This window comes from Podarcis tiliguerta, assembly GCF_965153285.1.
Source record: "Podarcis tiliguerta genome assembly, chromosome: 13".
In the NCBI taxonomy this organism is placed as follows: domain Eukaryota; kingdom Metazoa; phylum Chordata; class Lepidosauria; order Squamata; family Lacertidae; genus Podarcis; species Podarcis tiliguerta.
Window position 1 is genome coordinate 21,367,171 of NC_139546.1, and position 23,299 is coordinate 21,390,469.

At 43.5% G+C, this 23,299-nt stretch overlaps 1 protein-coding gene across 10 annotated transcripts in view; it reads left to right on the forward strand.

Moving 5' to 3' along the window:
• Positions 1-22,738, forward strand: part of SKAP1 (src kinase associated phosphoprotein 1) — a 308,856-nt gene extending 286,118 nt beyond the window's left edge. For all 10 annotated transcript variants that reach the window (XM_083408759.1, XM_083408757.1, XM_083408762.1 and 7 more), the window contains 2 exons: positions 18,980-19,085; positions 22,371-22,738. In XM_083408759.1, coding sequence (XP_083264885.1) covers positions 18,980-19,078 — 99 coding nt within the window. In that variant the 3' untranslated portion in view covers positions 19,079-19,085; positions 22,371-22,738. The remainder of the gene's footprint in view (positions 1-18,979; positions 19,086-22,370) is intronic.
• The last annotated feature ends 561 nt before the right edge of the window (positions 22,739-23,299 follow it).

The following is a 23,299-nucleotide window of genomic DNA, read 5'->3' on the forward strand; positions in this document are numbered from 1 at the left end:
ATGCATACACAAGCACATACATATATACACACACAACACACTACAAGTAGGAAAAGAGTCTAGCAGGTGGCTTAGGTGAGAATCTTTCTCCTTTGGGAGCAAACATTCAATAAGAATTTATGAAGAGTCCTGCTGGATCAGGCTAAAGGACCATCTTACCCGGCATTTTGTTCCTATAGATGCCTATGAGAAGCCCACCAGGAGGACATGAGCACAGTAGCACATTTGCAAATGGCATATACCATCTCATTCTGTTGCATGTGTAGACCAGGACTGAGATCATGTGCCATACACAATGTGCTTTAAACAGTTAGGGAAAGCACCCATAGAAATCCACTGTTTTGTTTTCATTATACATATCAGCTTTTTGGCATGCTTCTTCCGCTGTTTGATGCAGGGTGCAAAAACCTGGTGCGTGCAGATCTCTGCAAGTGACCTTAGCCATCACAAAGCAGGCTCCACACACGGCACTTCTAACTAGCCTGGGATTCAGCATTTACTGCAGGTGCCAGGATGGATTTGGATCTTGAGAACAGGCTTCATTCGCAGTCCCAAAGTTAATATTCGTAAGGCTGGTGCAGATGACATTTTTAAGATGCATGCCTGACCTTAATATGGATATGAGCAAGCGTGGAAGAGAATCTGTGTTGATGAAGAGTGGTGTATCAGCCCACCCACTCATGAAGAAAAGCTTAAATAATTGGGGCCTTTAAGCATGCAAAGAACAGCGGAGGGAGGGCATGACATAAGCTCACAAAATCATGAACCGCTTGATTTCATGGAAAGTAAATGGCCTTTTAAAATAATCAGAACACATTCTTAGTAAACAGATAAGATGAATCAGCTCAAAGTCCAGCTTGCTGTTCCCACAGTGGCCAGCCAGATGCCTATGAGAAGATCTAACAATGGCTAGTAGCTGTGCTAGCTTGAAAGAGAGCCTCCTTGTTCAAAGATGCTATATCACTGTCTACCAGATGCCAGGGCCAAACAGAACGGCTCTCTCCATTGTGCCCTGCTTGGGGATTTTTCAGGGGCCTCTAATGCAACTTTTAGAGAGGGTGCTGGACTAAGGCTACAATCCTATGAATACTTACCTAGGATGTGAGTAAACTCCATTGAACACAAGCAAGGTTGTGCTGCAAATGGACCAAAGTAAAGCCATTCTTATTTCTTCAAACCAGCCACTGCTCCTTGGTAAAAACTAGTGCATGCGATGACTCGTTTTCCGCTTTTCCATCACCCTTTCTATTGCAGAATTGGTCATTACAGGTTGCTGAGGGCGGGGAGGGCGGAAGAATTTCTCCGCACAGTCATCTAAGGGAATGAAAAAAAACCCCACTAGAATAATTGGAGTGACCTTTTTAAGAGAAGTGGCCCTCCAGGGGGGTTCCAGTCAAGAGATATTTTGATAATTCTAATCATCTAATCAGCACTTGTTTCTTTTAATCTCTCCCCCCCCCCCTTCTTACTTTTCCTCTTTCCTCTGGATTGTTCTTCCAGCCAGGGGAATCTGAAATAAATTGACTCCTTTACGTAATTATTCCAAACCCCTTCACAGGTCACTTCCAAAGTTTAACTCTGATGGCTGCTCATTTTCATCAGATGCGAGCGGCTCAAGACGTTAACGCTGAAAATAATTGGCTGCTGAACAAATTTAGGAAATTGAGTGTGTGATAAAGCAAATAGAAATGTTTCCTTTATCTCCCCCACCCCCTTTTCCCCTTCTATCGTTTCCTCTCTGGCATGGGGGTGGGGGTGAATGGAAGGTGGACCTGCTCCCTTTTGCCGCCCTCACAGATCTGCTATTAAAGTTCCACCTACGGCTAAAGAAGTTTTTGTCCGTGAAAAATGGTCATTTTGTTCTCCATCCCCACCCCCCACCCCAATCCTTGCTGGATAGAATGTTATTAAAATGCTAATTTAAAAGGAAAAAAAGAGTTAAATATCTAGCAATGGTGAAGTCTAATTGGACCCATAATGAGTTTACTAAATGTGAGCGCCCCTGACACTCGCGGAGCATAAACAGCCAGCAAACAGATCATTAGCAACGGCGTTCATTTATTTTGGCGACCTTAAGATGACCCCGCCGAGGGTAGGGTAAAAGAGCAGGTGGATCCGGCTGTGACACCCCCCTGGGGGGGTATCCAGGAAATGAAGCTATAAGCAGCTGCTATAGCAACACCTCTGTTGAACAGATGATGTAACGAACAGCACCGGCCTGAAAATCTTGGCAAACCAGAATGCGTCCAGCTCCCCTCCTCCTTCCCTCAACACACACACACACACACAGAGAGAGACATGAACAGGGTTTGCTGAAACAATCACAGCTCTTATCATGATTCATTCGTTCCTTTTGAAGGTATACAATGTACCTTTTTTGACCCCATTGGATTTCGAAATGAGGGATCAAAAGCTCTCAAAGTGCATTTACCCCAGCATGCTCCCCCCGCCCGCCCCCAGGACCTCACCACCACCCCAAAAGCAGGAAAGCTAGTTTTCTTAGCCTGTATCTACCGAGATCAGGCAGCTGCCTGGGGTTCTCATGGATATTTGAACGTATCTTCAAGAAGAGACTTGGGCAGGGCACAATTCCGATTCCGAATCCTTGCTGCCCTGCTGGTGTGCAGGAGGGCAGAAGGGACTGGATTAAAGTTTGCAAGAGGGAGGGATAGGTGCAGCAAGCTTTTGCACAAGGTGAAGAAAGCCTCGTGCCCACACAAACCCGGGAGCAGCACTGCCATTAATAATAGCTATACTGCTCCTAGTACCCCCACAATTCTCCACCTGAACCCCATGAATGGCAAGGCAGGGATGGTTAAGTGTATGAACGTATGTGTATGAATGAGAGAGAGAAAGAAACACATAAATTCAACAAGGAAATGGTGCATCTGATCCTCCAGGTCAAGTACAGATAGTTAAATAAGGGATACAATGCATTGCACAGACAATGTGACACAAATTAGCAATGGTTTTGTGGGACGTTGTGGCTCTTGGTGTGGGATTGGGGAGTCCTAATCTTTGGAGTTTGTAGGAGTGTCTATTCTATGGGGCGTTGAGAACCTCAGGATGGTCACTCTATACAGCAGGAATGTTCCAGGGAAATGAGTACTTCCTAACAAATGTGCACTTCCCTAAAAGAAGAGGGTAGCCACGTCTTCCAGTGTTTAATAGTCTGTACAGTGTTTCTCGGCAGCCATCAGATATAGGTGTGGGCAAAATCCAGCTGAAAGTGAGCACCTAGTAAAAATAGGAAGATTGCAAAGGACAAGCTAAATTTTATGTTCAAATCAAGGGCATCCTGGACACCACAGGAGTTTTGAGGTGCATGGCTGCTCGTAGATTCATATATTGTCTAATTCTGGGTTGCTGTGCACATACTTTTTGATCAGCTCTGACACAGATATTGGTAGAAACTGAAAGTGCAGACAACTTCAAGCAATGAGAAACTGTCCAATTTGAACTTGAGCTTAGAAAAATTGATTCCAACCAAGCAAGACTTATAAAGACAGCAGACAGCATCTCGTGGATGAAATCTGGATTTCAGGATGTCAAAACTATTTAGCGTCTCACCACAGAAGCAAAAATGCAAATCCAAATTTTATAATCTGGGAAGCTGAAATTTGGACAAGCGCTCTCTCTCTATATATACATTCATTCCCATCAGTAAAACTTTCAGCTAAATACTATACCAAATTCACCAAAGCCTGCACAATGTCTGACAGTAATGAAAGTCGGGCAAAAAATTTGTAAGGTTTATTTTAGCAGTACATTCCAAAGGTGTGCTTTTATAGATATATTATACAATACTACTTCCAAAGCTATAATTTAATATAATATTATTATGTCTACACTTTATATGTTGCAATATTCTCTGCTTCTAAAGGTTAGGTGAGGGCAGTTATATATAGAAATTTATTATTTTTATTATCACTTGGGGTCCACATTTCCTCCAAGGAGTTCAGAATAGCGTAGGAAGGAATCCCGCATGGTCTTCCACCTAGTTAGTGTCCAGGCCCAGATCCGTGTGGCTTGAGAGTTGGGGCTTTATTGTATTTGACCATTCCCTTGGTCTAGAAATAAATACACATGCACTGAAAGCAAGACAACTAAAACTGATTGCTTTTCCACTCTTGTTAGGAGACTGGATAACTTCTACAAGATCGGTCCATAAAAAATTCCCACTCAAGAGTTCACATGCTCTCCATTATTGGTTTTGGCAACGGACTAAAAAGATACTGGCCTGCACCCTAAAAGATTGTTCTGTCTATTCTGTGAATTTCAGCATGATTTCTGAAAGTCATCTTGATTGTATCATGCATATGCCAAAAAGATACACAGGAGGTGCCCACACTGTACATACATGTTATCTGCTTTTTTCCATGATAGTGAATCTTAGTCCCTCCTCACCTCTTAATCACAAACCCTAATGTGGATTAGGATCTCTGTGTCACCATACTCATGTCTCTGAAAGGTGGAGGAAATCCATCTTTTTACTGAAGTTTGTTACTGGGTTGTAGGAAATGCCGTTCAGTGTATTTCCAGTCCATATCAATTTAGTATGTCAATACATAACTATTCTGCATCAATCAGCTGGGTTTTTTAAAATGCATGAAAATTGCATTATTTTAAACACATTTTTGTATGCGTTTTACTGCATAATGTATATTATTGTGTGTATTCTACCCTAACACATGCGCTTTTGTACAAACTTTTAACTGCAACATGCATTTTTCTATATGCATTGTGTTAGGGGGGGTTTTGAGCCAAAAACTACCTTACAAAATTCGGAGAAGTGCCGAAACTGAAGGATAGCTGCATTTTGATCTGTGTTTTATTCTGGAGAGCACTCCTATCTGGTGTGTTGTATAAACACACAAAGAAATCCTAATCAGATGAGAAGCTCTAAATACTCCTGATGTGGCATGGGAGCAACCAAAGAGGTGGCAGCAACCAGGACCATCTAAGTGGCATGTGCAGCAGATCTAAGGTGACACACCAACCAGCTGCTTTTGTACTTTAGTAACCCAGTTCATGGAAGTATGGAATAGCAGGTGACTGTGGATGTTCTACTGGATCTGAGGTTGAAAAGTAGACAGTGTGCAAGCTCTGAGCCTCACTGTAAAATGATGCATGAGATCACACATGCATTACAGTGGTACCTTGGTTTAAGAACAGCTTAGTTTATGAACAACTTGGATTAAGAACGCTGCAAACCCAGAAGTAGGTGTTTTGGTTTGTAAACTTTGCCTTGGAATAAGAACATGTTTCATTTCCTGTCGAGTGTGTTCCATTTGTAAGTTGAGTCCCCCGCTGCTATGGGAAAGCACGCCTTGGTTTAAGAACACTTTGGCTTAAGAACAGACTTCTGGAACGGATTAAGTTTGTAAACCAAGGTACCACTGTACTGTGCTGCTGGACGAATGCTGTTGTGTCCTAAACAATCGGCCTATGCATACCCAGTGTAGCAGACCTCTGTGCTGGTTTGGCACATGGGCGCCTATGAGGCTTGTATTGGTCTGGTGGCTTACATGAGCAAGTTGCTCCAGTAGTGGCTGCCCTAGACAGCTATGGGGCCACGGATCTCCAAATCTCAGAATGACAAACGAAGCGATTTTCTTCATATACTTAATGGGACCTGCCAAATCAGGTCATCATAGGCATCCCCATTGAAGCTCATAGGACAGACAGTTGCCCCATGGCCTGAAATTGGAAAGCTGATTAGAGCTGGACTCTTAGGGAATAATGTTTCCCTCTGTTTCAACCAGCTTTCTTTAAAAGCAACCTTACTCATGCCAGCTGCCTGATGTCTTTATTTGGGGTGTGCTTTCCCCCACCCCCTGCCTCTTTGCAAAGGGCACGAGCAAGAGTAATCCCTGGAAATTAGTATAAAATGAAATAAAAAAATCTCAAGTAACAAATGCCCTGTTACCCCTTCTTCCCCCCCTCCCTCCACACACACACCCTGGAACATCCCCCCTCCCTCCCTGGTGCACTTTCGATGAACCTGTGAAATTGTAGCAATGGCCCTTGAAGTGCAGTGGGGGGAATGATTTAGGAGAATATTAAAGGCAGTGTGGAGATTCAAAGGCGCCTCTCTCGGGGAGATGTGGAGAAATACGCAGCACAGATGGGCTGCACAGATTAAACATTTCCGTCACATTGTTTCCAAATTGTGTTGCGGTGCCTGAGGGTTGGCACTGCGGTCAGAGCGGCGCAGCGGAGTGGTAAGGAGCCGCCACGCTTTTATGGAATAAATATTAATATGGCAGCACCACGTGATTTTTGCGATCCCATTGGCTTGGGGTGATTGTTGAGGGGGGAGGAAGAGGGTGAGAAATGCTGTAACCAAGCTATTGTCTCGGAACTTGGATGCTTTTCTTTTTTTTTTTTAATGGGGTGGGTGGAGGATAAATGGTATTAGGATTGTAAAGCACTTTGCAAACATAAGAAGAACTAATATGTAATCATGGAATTCTTTTAACTGGGAAGGACCAGAAGGTCATCAAGTCTGTCACTCTCCCAAAGGGGGGGGGGCGAGATCTTACATCAGGAGCGCCCCAACCCCGCCAGCTTAGATATGGGGGTGCACACTGTCTTCAACATAATAAAAAACAGGGAGCATCTAAGCTGGACACCCATTGTTATTTTCTTTAAATTCCCAAGGTAAGTAAAATAATACAAAGTGCTAGGACAAACCACCGATCCCAATCCAGCATACAAGTTTTTTCAGTTGCACAAGATTCTTCCTTCAAATAGAAGTTCAAGGAAATGGAAAAAGGGCATGGGAACCTCCTTGTTTTTAAATAATGCACTTGTTTGCAGGAAACAAAGGCAAATATACTAGCACTTTTACACTTTGGTAGGGGAGCAGAATTCTCTTAATTGAAGCATCATTACAAAAACAAATGATTTTTTAAATTTTTATGTTATTTGTTGATGCTGTTGGCTTTAAGGAATTTTGTGAAAAGCCGAACAAGTTGATAAAAAGTGGTAAATTTGAAAAGTTGATACCAAACTTTTTTACCTTAAAGTTCATCAAGATTTGAGTCTTTAATTTTATTATGTTAAATTTCCCCCTCAACATTAGGATGCATTCCCTATTAAACCCAATTCCTCTTGCATTGGTGTATCTCACCTCTCTCACCTTTGAGATTACAACTAAGTGCCACAAGCCCCTATCAAGAGCATATTGAGGCATTAGGGTACCTGTATTTAGGTACCTAGGGACGCGGGTGGCGTAAACGGCGTTTCCGTGTGCTGCTCTTGTTCGTCAGAAGCGGCTTAGTCATGCTGGCCACATGACCCGGAAGCTGTACCCCGGATCCCTCGGCCAGTAAAGCAAGATGAGCGCCGCAACCCCAGAGTCGTCCGCGACTGGACCTAACGGTCAGGGGCTTTTGATAACTTAAGAAAACAATCAAAGTCAGACATTATTGTGCACTCTTTCTCTTCCTTCCCACGAGTGAGTCCACCATCTTTTGATGCCTGATGTGGAAAATCTAACTGGCATGCCCTTCCACTCATAATAAACAAGGGCAGAACCCGTTGGGAAACTGTCCTGTACATGCCTGATTGAAATGAATGGGAGCTGCCAAAACCAGGCATCTGAGGAAGGCTTCCCTTATTACAAGACATCTCTGCTTCCAGTGTTCATCTCCAAATTGTCCTGCCTCCTCCTGGAAATTAACTGTACACTTTTTTTGCCTCTATCCCATGAAGTTCCTTGTGGGAGTTTTGCAGCGTTCTGATTATATTAATAGCAAAGAAGTAATATGGGATGGTTGTGCATGTTGTGTAGATTTAATAATTCATACTAATTGTGATTTATGGGAAGAAGCATTTGAATACGTAAAGAAACAGCCTAGGAGGAGGAGTGGTGAATGTAAACACATGGAAAGAAAGAAAAGCAGCAAACCGGAATGTGGTTAAAGGTGTGGGCAGAGGATTTATGAAAGGCAATCGAAGTGTGCCACCTTTACCAAGAGAGAAAAGGCTACTCGCCTGAACTTTCGTATTTATTTATTTATTTATTTATTTATTTATTTTAATTTTGCATTTTCTATTTTACATATACAAGCAAAATAAGAAGATAAACATGAAATCCCCTTTGACTTCCCTCCCTGCCCCATTGTCGATCTTAATATTATGATTTCCCCCTCTGCATCTCTTTGATAAATCCGTTCTTATAAATCCTCTATCATTCCATAGTTCAGATTTTTACCACAAGTTTTCTGTCATTCCTACCAAAGTGTGTAATTGTTTACAATCGTTTTTCAAGTAGATTGTAGACTTTCCCCATCCTTTATTAAAGTCCGCCTCTTCCTGGTTTCTAATTCTTCCTGTAAGTTTTGCCATCTTGGCATAGTTCATCAGTTTTATCTGCCACTTCCTTGGTCAGAGTTGTACCATCTTTCCATTTCTGGGCTAACAGAGTCCAGGCAGCTGTGGCCGCGTACATGAATAGTTTCATCTGGTCCTTCGGAATCTCTGGACCTATAATACCTAAGAGAAAAGCTTCTGGTTTCTTAGGAAAAGTTATTTTCAACATTTCCCCCCAATTCATTACATATCATTTCACAGAAGTCTTTTATCATCTTACATGACCACCACATGTGATTTTTTTATTATTTTTAGAAAACCCTTCTTTTTGTCCAACTTAAACAGTTCATTAAGCTGGTAATATTGCAACCAGTGGTGGAGGAAGGGGGTGTGGTCCTCCCTGGGTGTCATCACTGAGGGGGAGTTGACAAAATGAGGTTTTTTTAAAAAAATATAATAGGCTCACAAAACTTTTTAGGAGTGACGTGGTGGCTTAGGCGACTGCAGGTTCTGCACTGTCTGAAACAGCAACATGGGACTTGCATCTGCCTACTGCCTCTCCCTCAGCTGCCCTACAGCTGAGGGGGAGGCGGCAGAGAGGCTCCAAGCATCAGAGAGGCTGGCCCCACCCCCATCGGCGTGGGTCACACTGCCCCCATCGGCGCAGATCGTGCTGCCCTTGGCTGCAGGACACCCCCTCCCCGCACCAGGCACCCGAGCAGCTAGCTACACCACTGATTGCAACCAGTCAGTTACTAATTCTCTTATATCTTTGAACCTCCTTAATTTTAAATCTTGATCTACTTCTATTAATAATTCTTTATATGTTGCCCAATCATTTCTCATATTCCTTTTTTTCAGCAATATTGTTTCAAATGGGGAGAGCCACCATGGTGTTTTGTGTTCCAATTTTTTTTATATTTGTCCCATACTTCATACACCGGTTTCCTTATAACGTGATTCAGAAAAGCTTTATGTCATGCCACAAATAAGCATGCCAGCCAAATCTGTTATCATGACTTTCAAGATCTAATATGGAACCGTTTTCCAGCGATATCCACTCCTTTAACCAGCAAAGACAAGACGCCTCAAAATATAATCTCAGATCTGGTAAGGAGAATCCACCTCTTTCCTTGGAATCTGTCAGTAATTTATAATTTATTCTTGTTTCTTCCCCTGACAGATAAATCTAGTAATAGCTTTCTGCCATTCTTTAAAGCATCTTGTATTGCTGATCACTGAGCTTTCTTATTAATTTGTTGCTTATTTATTTAATAAATTTATATCCCATGCCTTCAGCTACTGAGGTTCCCAGAGTGGCAAGGTGTTTTTAATGTTCGCCCTTGGATTTTTTGATAAAGGGTGGTATATAAATTGTAGTAGTAGTAGTAGTAATACTGTTGTGCTGTATGTCTACCATTCAGGTTATGACTTAGCTGTTGGTATCCATCACTCCCAAGAGACAATGGAGTGTGCCTCCAGGGGTGAAATTGCTGTGTTAGCAGCACTGAAGTGAGCTCCTCGGGTGCAAGCCTGGGCAGTGTGTATGGTGGTCCTGAGCTGCCAAGATGACAAGACCCTCCTCTCAGCCTTGCTGATGTGGTCCAAAGGAAAGCATAGCAATATGTTTGGCACCAGGTTGGCTGCAGGAGTTGCCAGAAGAAGTCATACTAAGTGCCACCCAACTGTCTTAGGGACTCCACTCTGGATTTGTGTAGGGTTTACTCCTTAGCCTTTTCTTCTCCCGAAGATGTCCTGCAAGGCAACAAAGTTTTAGGATCAGAGTTTTCCTTCTCCTAGATGGGCTACCTTCCCAGATTGACGAGGTCCATCTGCCCCTCACTTCCCTCTACAACATGTGCAGAAGCCACTTTCTTGACTGTTGGACCCACTATTGGTCTTATCCACTCAATTCCCCAGAGCCTGGCTTTGCATGCAGGGAAAGTCCCTAACCACTGAGGGTTTGAGTCCCTTCAGCTACCCTCACCTGGTTTAGCTGGCTAGTCAAAGCCATTCCCTGGCTCTGTCATGTGCTGACAGCTTCTAGGAGCCACAGGTGGGAGCTGAGTGCAGGGTGGGGACCAAAGGTGGACAAATTACCCCAGAAGGAGCACAACATGTCCCCCACCAGAAGCAGTACCCTCCCCTAACACTCCATACATCCCTGTTATGACATTAATGTTATGACCAGATATAACATTAATGGTATGAATCATTGGGGGAATCTATGTGCCATTGAATTGTTTTTGTATCTATAGGAAAAGGTATGATCAGTGACACTTGTGCCTGCCAACTGTCTAATCACAACTCTGATGTGAAGTGCCCATATTGAACCAAGCACTCTGCAGATATGTCCAGTGTAATTTATAGAACGTGTTTTGTCCGCCAGCACTTCACAACCGGTCTTCAGCACTTAGAAGTTAAAACAACTGAGTTCACTCTTAGATACAGGTGTTTGTGAGAAATAATCACATATAGTCAGAAATTAAGCACTCGTTCAAGCACCAATTAGAACAGGAATGCATCACCCATACAGCTGTTCAGAGGGAGGAACTTCAGACAATTCCACACAAGATGCAAATAACACATTCCTGGTCCATGGAATCAGGTAATGCCAGAAAACCAATCATGTCCCTCTACCTCCTTTAAAGCTCTCAGAGCTGCTGCATATCCATATTGTAGTCTATCAGGCACACTGGTCTGAAGGGAAAACACACTCCAGCAGAGCAGAGTCTTTAAGAGGTGTGACCTAGGAAAAGTCCCAAGGAACAGATAGAAAAGTCTGGAGGGTCTCATTAGGTCCCTTGGATTCCCAGTCTTCATTTATCTGTGCTTATTGTTGAGAGGTTTCTCCTAATGTTTAACTGAAATCTACCATCTGTAATGTAAGCCCATTAGAACTAGTCCTGCCCACTGGGGCAGCGGAAAATAAGTACCCTGTTCTATAAGAGAGCCCTTCAGAGATTTGAAGTTTACTCTCGTATCTGCCTTCAGTCTTCTCTTCACCTGGCTAATCACACCCAGTTCCCTCAACAACTTTTGCCCTCTTCTGAACCTGTTCCAATTTGTCTGCATCCTTTTTAAAAGTGTGGTGCCAATGGAAAACTGGGCTGAAACTAACAAAATGAAATTCAATATATGGTAGATGAATTTTTAAAAAATCAAATGCACAGGGATAGTATGGGGGACATCTGGCTTGCAGGCATACAAAAAGGATCTCAGGATCTGGTCATTGACCATAATAATAAAGATTTGATTAGATCTCAGAATTATAATCATCACAAGCTGAACATGGATCAGCAGTGTGATGCTGCCAAATATATATATATATAATATAATTTTAGGCTGCATTAGTAGCACCATAGTTTCCAAGTCTTTTAAAAAAATCATTTTATCCTGCACTGGTCAGACCTTATCTGCAGTACTGTGACCAGTTATTCTGTAAAGGTGATTACTAGCCCCAATGGCTATGTTCTGTCTTCACAGTCAGAGGCAGCAATGCTTCTGAATATCAGTTGCTGGAAACCACAGGAAGGAATAGTGTGCTTGTGCTCAGATCCTTGTGGTACCATGCTCAAAAACATGACCCAGGTTGATGAGAAACCACTGATGAACATGCTCAATTTTTCCTGCTCTGGATCCACCTGATGGGATTATTGTATACCCTGCATTTAACCAGTTTGCTAACCAAATATCATGGGGAACTTTATCAAATGCTATGCTGAAATAAAGATAAATTATGTCCACTACATTCCCACAATCTACTAAGCTTATAACCCAATTAAAAACACTTATCACTACATTGTTACACAGACGATTATAAACTGACTCCTTTTTCCTCTGTTCTAGTGTGTTCCAAGGTATCAAAGTCAGACTGGTCACTCTGTAATTTCCCAGATCTTCTCTCTCCCTCCCGTACCCCATCTCAACACTGTGAGGTTCCACACTCTTCTCTTCTTGGGAGTAGACAAAAGCAACTCCTTCCCTAGTTGCAGGAGTTCCTGATATCCTGGAGGAAATGGAAGGAAAGTACAAGCTCCTATGAAGAGATGGGGCCTCTTCCTGACCCCGATATCTAGAATTAAGAAGGCTAGACTTCCATGGCAGAGGCCACGTCATGACTTTCTGCCTGACCATGAGGCAACGTAGGCTGTCATCTCAGAAAATAGGTTTTGGGCACTAAAGAGACAGAGAGGTCTCATTCATAGAGCACTACCTACAGGGAAGTTTCTCTATGCAAGCCCCTTTGAAATGACGGGGGCGGCGGGAGCTGCACAGGAGAAACGTCTTGAGCTGTCACTGCAGCTTCCTGGGGGACATTCAGACCCTAGCACCTCTCTTTCATTCTCAAAAACTGGCCAATGTGCTCAGGTTTCTTCCTTTCCAGTGTTAAGCCCTAAATTTTGTTCTGAGCCAGCTTTCAGCCCTGGGCCAGTTTTTGAGGTAAACAGATGTCTGCAGCGACCCAATATAAAACCCTCCCATGTCAAGCGACCCTCCAATAATGCGTGACACAGCTCACCTATGAATTAGAGGCCTCCATTTTACTAACAATAATGTATGATGCTCCGGCACTAATAATGGGGCCAAGCAATCATATACCGATAAGCCTGTGATTGATTTTGGCTTTTCTCCTCGGGCATCCATCATCCCGCCATTGATCTTCTGTGAGCGACTGGGGCTGATTAACTACATCGCCAAAGTAGGATCGGGGTTGTTTACGAGGCGCTTGGACTGTAACTAGAGCTAAGTTGGGGTTGAGGAGTAAATATTGCTAGATCAGCGTTGGCAAGGTGGGGTGTGGAGCCAGCCTTTTGTTTTAGAACAGGTAATGTCTCACTATAGAGAAAAGAGTTTGCCTCCAAACCCCGAGGCTTAGTCAGGAGCCAGAATCTGTTTTCCGTGCCAAGCAGGGCCAGCCCATGACATTTTGGCACCTGAGGCAGACCCCAAAATAGCACCCCTTTCCCACTAGGGAAGAAGGGACGAGGGAAGATCTACATCAGGAACAAAGGTGTGAGGGGGAGATCAACATTGGGATCTGCTGCCCCAGTGGGCCGTCACTGCACCTTGCCTCATGTGTGGGCTGGCCCTGGTGCCAGGATTCTGCTCTGGAGAAAACTAAGTACATGGAAAAAAGAGTGCCTCTGAGCATGTGTAGTGATTCTTTCCATTCATAGTGAGGGCAGAGCTGTACATGATGAGAAATACGGGGCTACCAGCAAAAGCAGAAGTTCTGTATTGAGTTCTCTCTGCTCCATAACGTGTAGTAAAATGTAGCCAATTTCTTGATGTCGTGCTGCGTGTTTCCTCGTCATTGCTTCACATAAAATTCCTCACATCATGGAAGGATTTGCCACATCCTGGAAGGCAGGATATAAATAATTGCAATAAATCAATAGAGATAAATCACTGGTTGTCAGTGCCAAGGAAAAATGCAACATGATGATGGTATCAGAACATGCTGTTACTTTTACTACAAGTTATGGAGGAGGAAGGGGAGAACTCAAAACCAGATTGCTGTTTTGGATAGCAACCCCATCTTGGATAGAAACATGTAGTTACTGTATACTTTGAGTAACCACAGAATATCCAATGCATACACTTCTGGGACGAAGGAAGGAATTCCTTTGAGTGTTTATCCAGACACCTCTTGCGTCTAAAAATTAACCAACCTCTTTGGTGATTGACTAGGAATTCAGCCCAGCCTTCCTCCTCCCTGTCAATCTTATCTGTGGCCATATTGTAGTTTGCTGTTCCCGTCAACAGCTTAGTTCAGAGTTCTGCAAATTGTCTCACTTATTCCACTGTCAGTGCTGTTGGCAGCTCATGCAAGTGGGATGAATTTTGCAAGAGCTTAGCTCTAAATCCCAGAGCAACCATAATTAGGAGAATATAGATTCACATTTTTGGAAATAAATTGTAGCAAGGAGAACTTGCTTGAGCAAACACACACACAAACACACACACACACACCGAGTCAAATTCATTTTTGCTCTTAATTATTTGCAAATGACAGCCTGTTTCAGTGTTGCCTCGCTGACAAGCAGCCTGCAGGAAATGCTTACTTACAGAGATGCTGCACATGTAATGCACATGAGATCCTGAACAGTAATATTTAAAAATACTCACTAAATGCACTTCACCCATCATGAGTAGCAGTTGTGAAAGCTGCTGCCAGAATCAGAAGCATGCTCCTGCTGTTTGTGGTTAGGGATACGCATTTGGTAAGGATCTTTTAAACATCACTCTTCCTGCATAAAGCATTTGCGACACATAAAGGGGCTTCTCCTTGTCTGCATGTGGGGTATATATAACATCTAAAACTAGCTTTTAACAAGCAGCAGGTCTTACCTTGGTTTAGCTCAGCAGGTGAACATGTCATGTGCATGCAGAAAGTAACAAGTTTGTTCCAAGGCATAGGCATCTCCAGTTACAAAACCTCACAGAGTAAGACTGGGAAGGACCTTTGCTAGAGAGCCGTCACCAGTCAGAGTACATTGCACTGGATTTAATAGACCAAAGGTCTGATTTAGTATAAAGCACATTCATTATATTCCTATGACCACTGAGTAACTGCAACCAGCCGCTGCATCTGGGCTTACCGAGAAAGAACTCAGTGGGTGATAACTTCCCATTAGATTTGCACCCCAGTAATATACATGCACACATATTTTATACAAAAAGCGAAAGAGTGCTACAGCCCTGAGGCTGTTACTGCCTTGCCCCTCAAAGACGTATCAGTGGTCATCTTGGGTAGTTGCTGAGCTGTCATGCAGAACGCTCTACAAATAGGGAAACAGTGGGGATGGGGGCAGATGGAAATTAAAAGCGAGCGGCTCTGTAGCAGGGGTCTTCATTCTCTTTTCCGGCTTAAGAGAGCTGCCTGCTGTTTCCTCCCAGTCTTACTCCCCCTACCCCCTGCCGCTACCTGCTTGCTAAGGCATTTTCTTGTGGCACGGTAGAGAGAGTCCAGACATCGAGACAGGAGGCATGCAAAGGACACCCGTGACGCTGTCGAAAAGCAGTAAAGCAGCCGCATGAGAAGGCTGAGAGTAGCCAAGAAATGTCCCCCTTGTTGCTTGTCGGCATCCTATTTTGGTTTATATGTCCTTTCCCATAGGTTTAGATATTGTTTTCCCATTAGTTGGTGTACATCAGCAACATAAATTCTTCTATGTCTGTGCATGTGCAATCCCTCCACGGACCCCCACGCCCAGGAAAGATTGATCCGCATGCAGCTGTTTCAGCTTTGCTGCTGACAAGAAATTTGGGAGCCAAGGGATGGGGAGAGAAATTTTGCATTTCATTTTTACTTCCTTTGCATATTTTTGCTTCATCTTTTTTCATCGGCAGGGATGCCACCCCTGCGCTAAGCTTCTGTTCTTGAGATCCTTTTACACATCTTGGATAACACACACACACCTCTTTCAGTTCATGCAGTCAGCGCAGGTAAGGTGAAATCCTGCGATCCCATTCCCTAGGCCACAGTTCAGACTTCAAGCCAAGAACATTACAGATTTTCCTAATTTTTGATACTACACGCCTCCAATTGATTTCACTACTCAGCACACCAATTTTAGGCTTGTGTACCTGTCTTTCATAGGAGTACCAGTACTCCTATGAATCAGGAGGTGCAGGACACCTGAAGGACGTAACTTTTTAGCCAGGATATCCTTTTGTTGAGGCCTTTTACCCTGGGCCCAGGAAAGGGGCTGGGAATGAACTCTGTATATTCTCCAAAATCCACTATCATTTTTGAAACTGAACTCTGCTTGGGATGCTGACCTCAAAGTTACAGTGCTTAAACATGTTACAGTGCTGAAACATGCCTGCAAAATAATAATAATAAAGCCCCTATTAATACTGGATTGCTGTAGGACAAACTCAGCGTTCTTGCTGCCCTTGTTGGCATGAGTCAGGGGTGTCCCTTGCTAACTCTAAGCTACAGTGCACAGGTCCTGGAGCACACTCTGCATGGGGAGCCAGCTACCACAAATGGAGGCTTAAGAGGCTGGACTCAGGATTGCTGGCTGTGGCATGGGGAGCCTCTTTTGAACTGAGCCACCTCAGACAGCTACCTCCTCTGTCCTCATGGTCAAGCCTGCTCTGGATCAATGGATGTGTGCAGGTCCAGAGGGTCTAGCTGCTAGCACTCACTGAAATTTGTTTCAACATTTTCTGCTGAAGAAGTCATCCTCTCCATCACCCCATACAAAAAAATTCCCCCTCGCTAAGCAAAGCCCAAACCTCCGGCATCAGCAGCTTATGGAGGGAAGCTGGCAAATTAGCACCTCCAGACGCAAGGCAGGGTTCACCTCGGGCCGGGGCTCTGCCAGTGCAACTTCCTCCATTTTAATAGTTTAATAAAAATTAGCATAATTAACGAACATCTGTATGATCCAGAGCGGTGCAATTTGGCACTCGGAAACGAGAGCTTAAACATTATTGCTGGGAGTTTAATGTTGTTTTAATTCTTTTTGGCACAGCACAGGGAAATAAAGCGCCCGGCGCCAATGGTTCTCGGCTTGTGCTCATTTGCATTCCATTCTTCCTTTTTTGATTATGAACAATCGCTGGCTCCCCAGCAATCCATCAAAGCCGAAATTGTTTTAAAATACCTCACAGTGCTCAGGCCAAGGCAGTGCTTGGAAGAAGGTGGGTCCGGTCTCAGTCTTCGCCTTTTACATCCATCTGGCACAGTCTCCCTTTCTCTGTTTTTTCCTGGTGCCTTGGGCTTGTTCACACACACATCTACATCACTTCATTACTCTGTTCTTGGCTATTTTAGCAGAATGTGTGAACTGACTCTGGGCTGAAAAGCATTGTGCGTGAACTGACATCAGGTGATATGAAAGATGTTTGTGGTGATTAATCTATAATGGCTCATTCGCCATGCATGTCGCCATTAGATGCTGCGTAGTCAACAAGTGATTAACATACTTGTGTGAAACAACCCATAGCCTTTATACTGAATGCTGTGACACTTGTCTGGAAACCCTTCAGCTTGCAGCATCTTGCTCCAAATGTGTCCATGAGAGAGGTTATTTTAGAGAAGAAAGCACTCTGAATGTGCTCAGAGGAACTCTACTTTACTATTACTTCACATATCCCTGGAGCTATTTGAGGAGCAAAATGTAGGACGTTCTGCTTCACCCAGTGTCCAGTGGGCCAACAGCTGCTAGAATCATGTTTTCCACCGCTAAGGGAAGGGCGAAGACTCTATGGCCCCACTCACTGGCCAGAAAGCTGACAGTCCCGGGTTCTCCATAGCCAAAACAGAACTTCTGCCAGAACTTGCAGTTCTTCTGGGTCTGCAGCAAAAGGCTCTGTATGGACAAGTTTGCAGAATCAACAGGGTTAAGTGGTAGATATTTTTCTGAACTCTTCCACTTCAAGCTGCAGGCGGAAGGATACAGTTTGAAGAATATGCAAAAACAAACACAACCCTTTCCCATTAGAAAACTGGTACATCAGGCAGAAGCCTAGTCCAAACCTTTATATGTACAGAGAATCTTATCTACGAACATTAATACTGTATTCTTAAGTGTTATGGTAAGTTAAAAGTAGTTTTATTTGGTGCAGCATTTGTGAAGGGAGAAATCCCTAAAGTATTTGGGACTCTTGCTTTAATGCTGCTTTATTCTAACAGGTTTATTCTATATGTTAGGCCCTTGACAGTTGTATTTTTATTGTTTTGATGCAATTGATTATATCCTGTCTTTCTACAGTGTCCAAGGCAGCTAACCCAAAATTACATCAAATTAAAAGTTCAAAAAAATAAATAAATGAGAAATAATAATTCATATTGCTATTTTAAATGCATGTACAGAAGCATAGTGTCCCAATCATGGGAAGGAATAGTCCTGCTCTTTTCAGACCACACCTGGAGTACTGCGCCTAGTTGTGGTCACCACAATTTAAGAAAGATATTAACAAGCTACAATGTGTGCAGAGGAAGGCGGCCAAGATTATCAGGGGTCTGGAAACCAAGCCTTATGAGGAAGGGTTGAGGGAATTGGTTATGTCTAACCTGGTAAAGAGGAAACCAGATGACCCTCTTCCAACTCTACAATTCTGTGATCCTATGCTCATTGGACACAATCCATTAAGCACTTTAACTTTTCTATCAACACCAAGTGGCACCTAATGCTGAGTATGTTGCAATTTATCCCGCCACTACCCAGAATGATGGGCACGTGTATGTTTTACAATGACAATCAGTGCAGTCTTGCTGTAACCTTTCAGGCTGCTTGTGTGTGTGGATCCCATGTTGGATTAGATGGGCCATTGGGCTGATCCAGGAGGCCCTTATGTTCTTACAAGTTCTGTGGCAGTGTGGTGTAGTGGTTAAGAGCGGTGGACTCGTAATCTGGGGAACCAGGTTTGCATCTCTGCTCCTCCACATGCACCTGCTGGGTGACCTTGGGCTAGTCACGCTTCTCTGAAGTCTCTCAGCCTCGCTCACCTCACAGAGTGTTGGTTGTGGGGAAGGAAGGGAAAGGAGATTGTTGGCCGCTTTGAGACTCCTTAGGGTAGTGATAAAGTGGGATATCAAATCCAAACTCATCTTCTGTGACAGTGGCAGGAGTCTAAGCCCATGACATCAAGGCCCTTCATCCAGCTATTTCACTTAATGCTGTTCTTACTTCAATTCCAGGAGTACAACATGTATGGCTGGTGGGTCGGAGAGCTGGACAGCATGGTGGGGATTGTGCCAAAGGAATATCTTATGCCCGCCTACGATGTGGAAAGATGAATGGCAGGTAAGACAAGACTGAGTTCATATCATTGGGCAACGATTGTGGCGGATCTCCTTCAGGTTTAATCGCCTGCCATGGGACAGTTCTCCTTTACAGTCTCCATACGATGCTCTTGAATAGTTGCTACTCACTTCAGTGGGGCTGATGCACTAGAACAGGCATGGCCAAACCTAGCCCTCCAGATATTTTTGGGACTACAGTTCCCATCATCCCTGACCACTGGTCCTGTTAGCTAAGGATCATGGGAGTTGTAGTCCCAAAACTCCTGGAGGGCCATGTTTGCCTATGCCTGCACTAGAACTTGCCAGAGAACTGCTCTCAGATACGTCTGTCTCTCAGAACCAAGCTACACATTATAATAAATGTGTGGCATGTGTTTTTAAATAGCAGCTAAGTCCCCATCCTTGATCAATTTGAATCGGAGCCTCAGCACAGGCTGAGGAGTGGATTAACCCTTTCCACTGCAGTGCAGTTCCAATTAAAATTCTTCCCGCCTCACAAACTATTTGTTCCGAAAAGAAAAATGCTGTCGCCCCCCCACCCCACAATACCTATCACTCCTGCCATAGTTCTGAGATTAGGGAAACCTGCAGCTGCTATTTAAAGACACTGACAAATTCAAATATGCACTTAGCATGTAGTTTGGCCCTCACTCCGTTGCTCTTAATGGCACCTGAAATTCATCACCTGAAGTGGCTGCCTTTTCTCATGGCAAGTCAAAAACTTTGAAGGAACTTTCCTTTTGCATTCCTCAGCTGCTTGCCAAACCCATTACTGTTTCATCGGCTGATAAGTCTTCCCTCAAAGGTGCCTTGGAGTTAACTGAACTGCACTTAAGATAAATGAAACACATAGTGTGATTTTAATCAACCACCAGGAGGTGGTGCTGTTACTTGTGTTGAAGGGAATGCACCAGCTGGGGGAAAAAGGTAAAAGAAGGGATGTTCCAAAATGGTGGACAGTTGGCAAAGAGAAAATGGAGGGAAGCTCAGCAATTGCTCTTTTTTATTCTATAACTTATCTGGTTCTCAAGATCCCTAAAGATCTAGTCATTGATGAGAGGCAGAGGTATTATATGGCTTATTCTCAACTATAGAGAGAAAGCAATTTTACTTCCCTTTGCAAATAATTGTTTTGTCTAGGCAGAGATGAACTGTTGGGTAATTAACTGAGAATCAGCCACCTTTCTGTTCTGCCTGATGAAAACTATTGAGCAACTCCAAAACATAGCATATTCTCACAGCCATATAAGCTGGCCCAATATAATTGACATAATATATAAACTACTTTCTATCTTTGTTAAACCTTGGCAATGACTCAGGTCTTATCTGCTGTTGACTAATGGGAAAGTGGCTCTGTGAACAACTGGTTTGTCTTGGGACAGTTGTTTTTAGGATGGGACTACAAGGATGATAATGCAGTTGTTGGTTGTTGAGGGTTACTCCTGTCTGGCAGTGCTGCCCACTGATCTGCAACCACAGCCCCCGATACCAGATAGCAAAGGAAAGAAATCTCAACCATGCTCAGAGACACTCCTGTCTCTATTATATGTGACATATTCCAGGTCTCTGAACCCTGGCAAAAACAAATTCTGAGGCTGTGTTATGGTGAGATGTGGCTTAAATTGAACAGTGAGTGGGGAGATCCATATCCTTTCATTATTGTGGGTGATATTCTCCAGCCCAAGAGCAGGCTGGGTATCTGAAACATTAACAGAGAGTTTGTTAAAAAGGCACTGCACGCAATGTTTCTTGATTGTCTTTTTACATAAGCCTGGATTAAACCTGGAGGAATATTGTCTCTGGCTCCATCTTCTGGCCTCTCCTTTCTGCTGGAGCAAGCCAGGAAGTGTCACATTAGGAGAAAGCATTAAGATTCATTAGGTGAATTTTGAGTTAACAGTGAAGTGGAATTCAGTAAGGTGTTGGCAGGGAGCACATTTATACAAGGCAGAGCTAGGGGAGGAATAGCTGGTTAGACAAAGGTGCTAAAAAGATGTAGGAGTCAAGGTAGAAGAACAAACTATATCAAAATACAATTTTAAATTTTACTGAATTAGTGACCAATCTGTAGCGTGGGTGCCACAAGTGGCATAGGCAGTAGAGTCTCATTGGCCTGACTGTAGCATGGAGTCAGGTCTGATTTCCTGCCTGCTCCCCACACTTAGAGGCAAGCCCACCTTAAGGCATGTGAATGGGGTGCAGTGGGGTGCAGTGTATGCTGCAGTGGAATTAAGAAATACTTTGGACTTTGCTTGGGTGCCCTAGTCCAATAAATTGGCCACCACTGTTTAATTAACTGCAAGGCTAGCTCCATGTTTGCTTGGACCTGGCTAGCAGATTTGCTCCAGCAAAAGCCCACTACTCTGTCACAAGCTGGATCAATTACTTTCTAACACGAGGTGTCTAATACACAGCTTAGGAAGTTAACTTAATTGGTCTCTCGCACATGCTAATTAAAGGATTGGAAGTGCCTAGTACACAGCTCAAATGCACACATGGATCTGTCTTAAATGTGCATGAGTCTGGCTGTTTCCTGTTTTTAATACTGCAAGCCTTAAACTCTAGCACCTTCAAACCCGTAACACTTTCCTCTGATATCCAGAGTCCTGAGATTACATCAAGCAGGTGAGCAGGCTTTGTGCCAGATCCACTCAGGTCACTTGCACACTCCTTAATTTACCCTCCCTGCTGGTTTCCCAACAGCCAAGAGTGGTGAGTTGGAAATTATGCCAGGTCTGGGACTAAGCTACATAGGCCCTTTAAACGTTTATGAGCCCTGGGCAAACTGCTCAGCATTCCTTGTGCTGGTGCCTTGTGGCAAGCGACTGCCTGTATTCACTGTAGGTTTTTCATTTCCAGAAGGAAATTGGAGGCTTTCTTCATATAACTTGAAATTTCCAAGCAGTGCTTATTTTGTAAACCAAGAGCAGAGGGGCATCCAGCCCCCTAAGGCTGGATGTAGTGGGTTAGTTACCTAGAGTGAAAACCCATTTTGGAAGTTTGTGTTTCAGACATACATAACAGCAAGTCCAGGACCTTTTGTGTAGAGATTGAGTGATTTACAATGAGCACAACAGTCGCCAGACATCACAAACGGAGGGGTCCATATCAAGACTGATGAAATATTGTCAATTTAAAATAAAAATGGAATGGGAGGGTCTTGCAGAGCAACAAAAAAACCTGGGCTGAATATGGGCTGTGGGTTGGCCACCTTATTGATCATTCTATTTTCATAGTTTTTCCTCCCAAATGACCATCTTCACATTTATTTTATGTTCCCTCCTAGATAACCTGGGTCTCAACTCTTCCCGTCCCTTGCATTGTTGACGCAACAGAAACACTTCCTAGAACCCCTCTTTGCTATTCTTAAGAAAAATATGTGCACACGAGATGTCCTCAACCCACATTAAATCTGCTGCAGAAGCACAGTCTCCTCTCCTGTTGTTCCTTCGGCCTTTTCCATTCTGAGATAGAGTTCTTTACACTCTAGAGACTTTTGCTCTAGTACTTTTCCCCCACTTGGCACATGCTCTTGTTCTGCAGAAGGTGGCCAAACATTCCACATACATGATGATGGGGGCAGTACTTGCTTTTGCAGAACACTCGATGGGGAAATGTGTTGACAATATTTCGGAATAAATACTTCTGTCATTTCTCTCTCTCTGTGTGTGTGTGGGTGGGTGTGTGTGTGTTTATCAGCTAGTCAAGTTTTATTGCTTTAGCCAAAGGCCAAAACATCCAGTACAGAATACAGTATAATTAGAATAAAACTCCCAAATCCCAGATAAAAGTTATGAGGGAGGCTGAAGAGATTCCATTTAGAACAGAGTAATTTGGATTTTATTCATGCTTAAAATATTAAGTATGCTTATAATAAATATACGCTACTTGCATTAAGAGAAACATAAAGATTGAAAGACAACTGGGTAAAAAAGAAATAAATGTTTCATTTTTGTTGCTATTCATTTATTGCAGCATCAGAGGTGGGAATGCGTTTTAATAAGAAATCTGGCAGACACACACACAGTCCTATAGAACAGGCCTGTATATTCCAGCTGAACACACCTCACAGCCTTGTCAGCAAGCTGCTTGACTGACCTGTTTTCTTCAAGTCCCAGGCAGGCAACAAAGACAAAAGGTTTATTGAGCCCCTGTTTGGCTGCCATACATGGCTGCTAGCTGTCTACGTGGATAGGTCACAAGTTGGACAGGCTA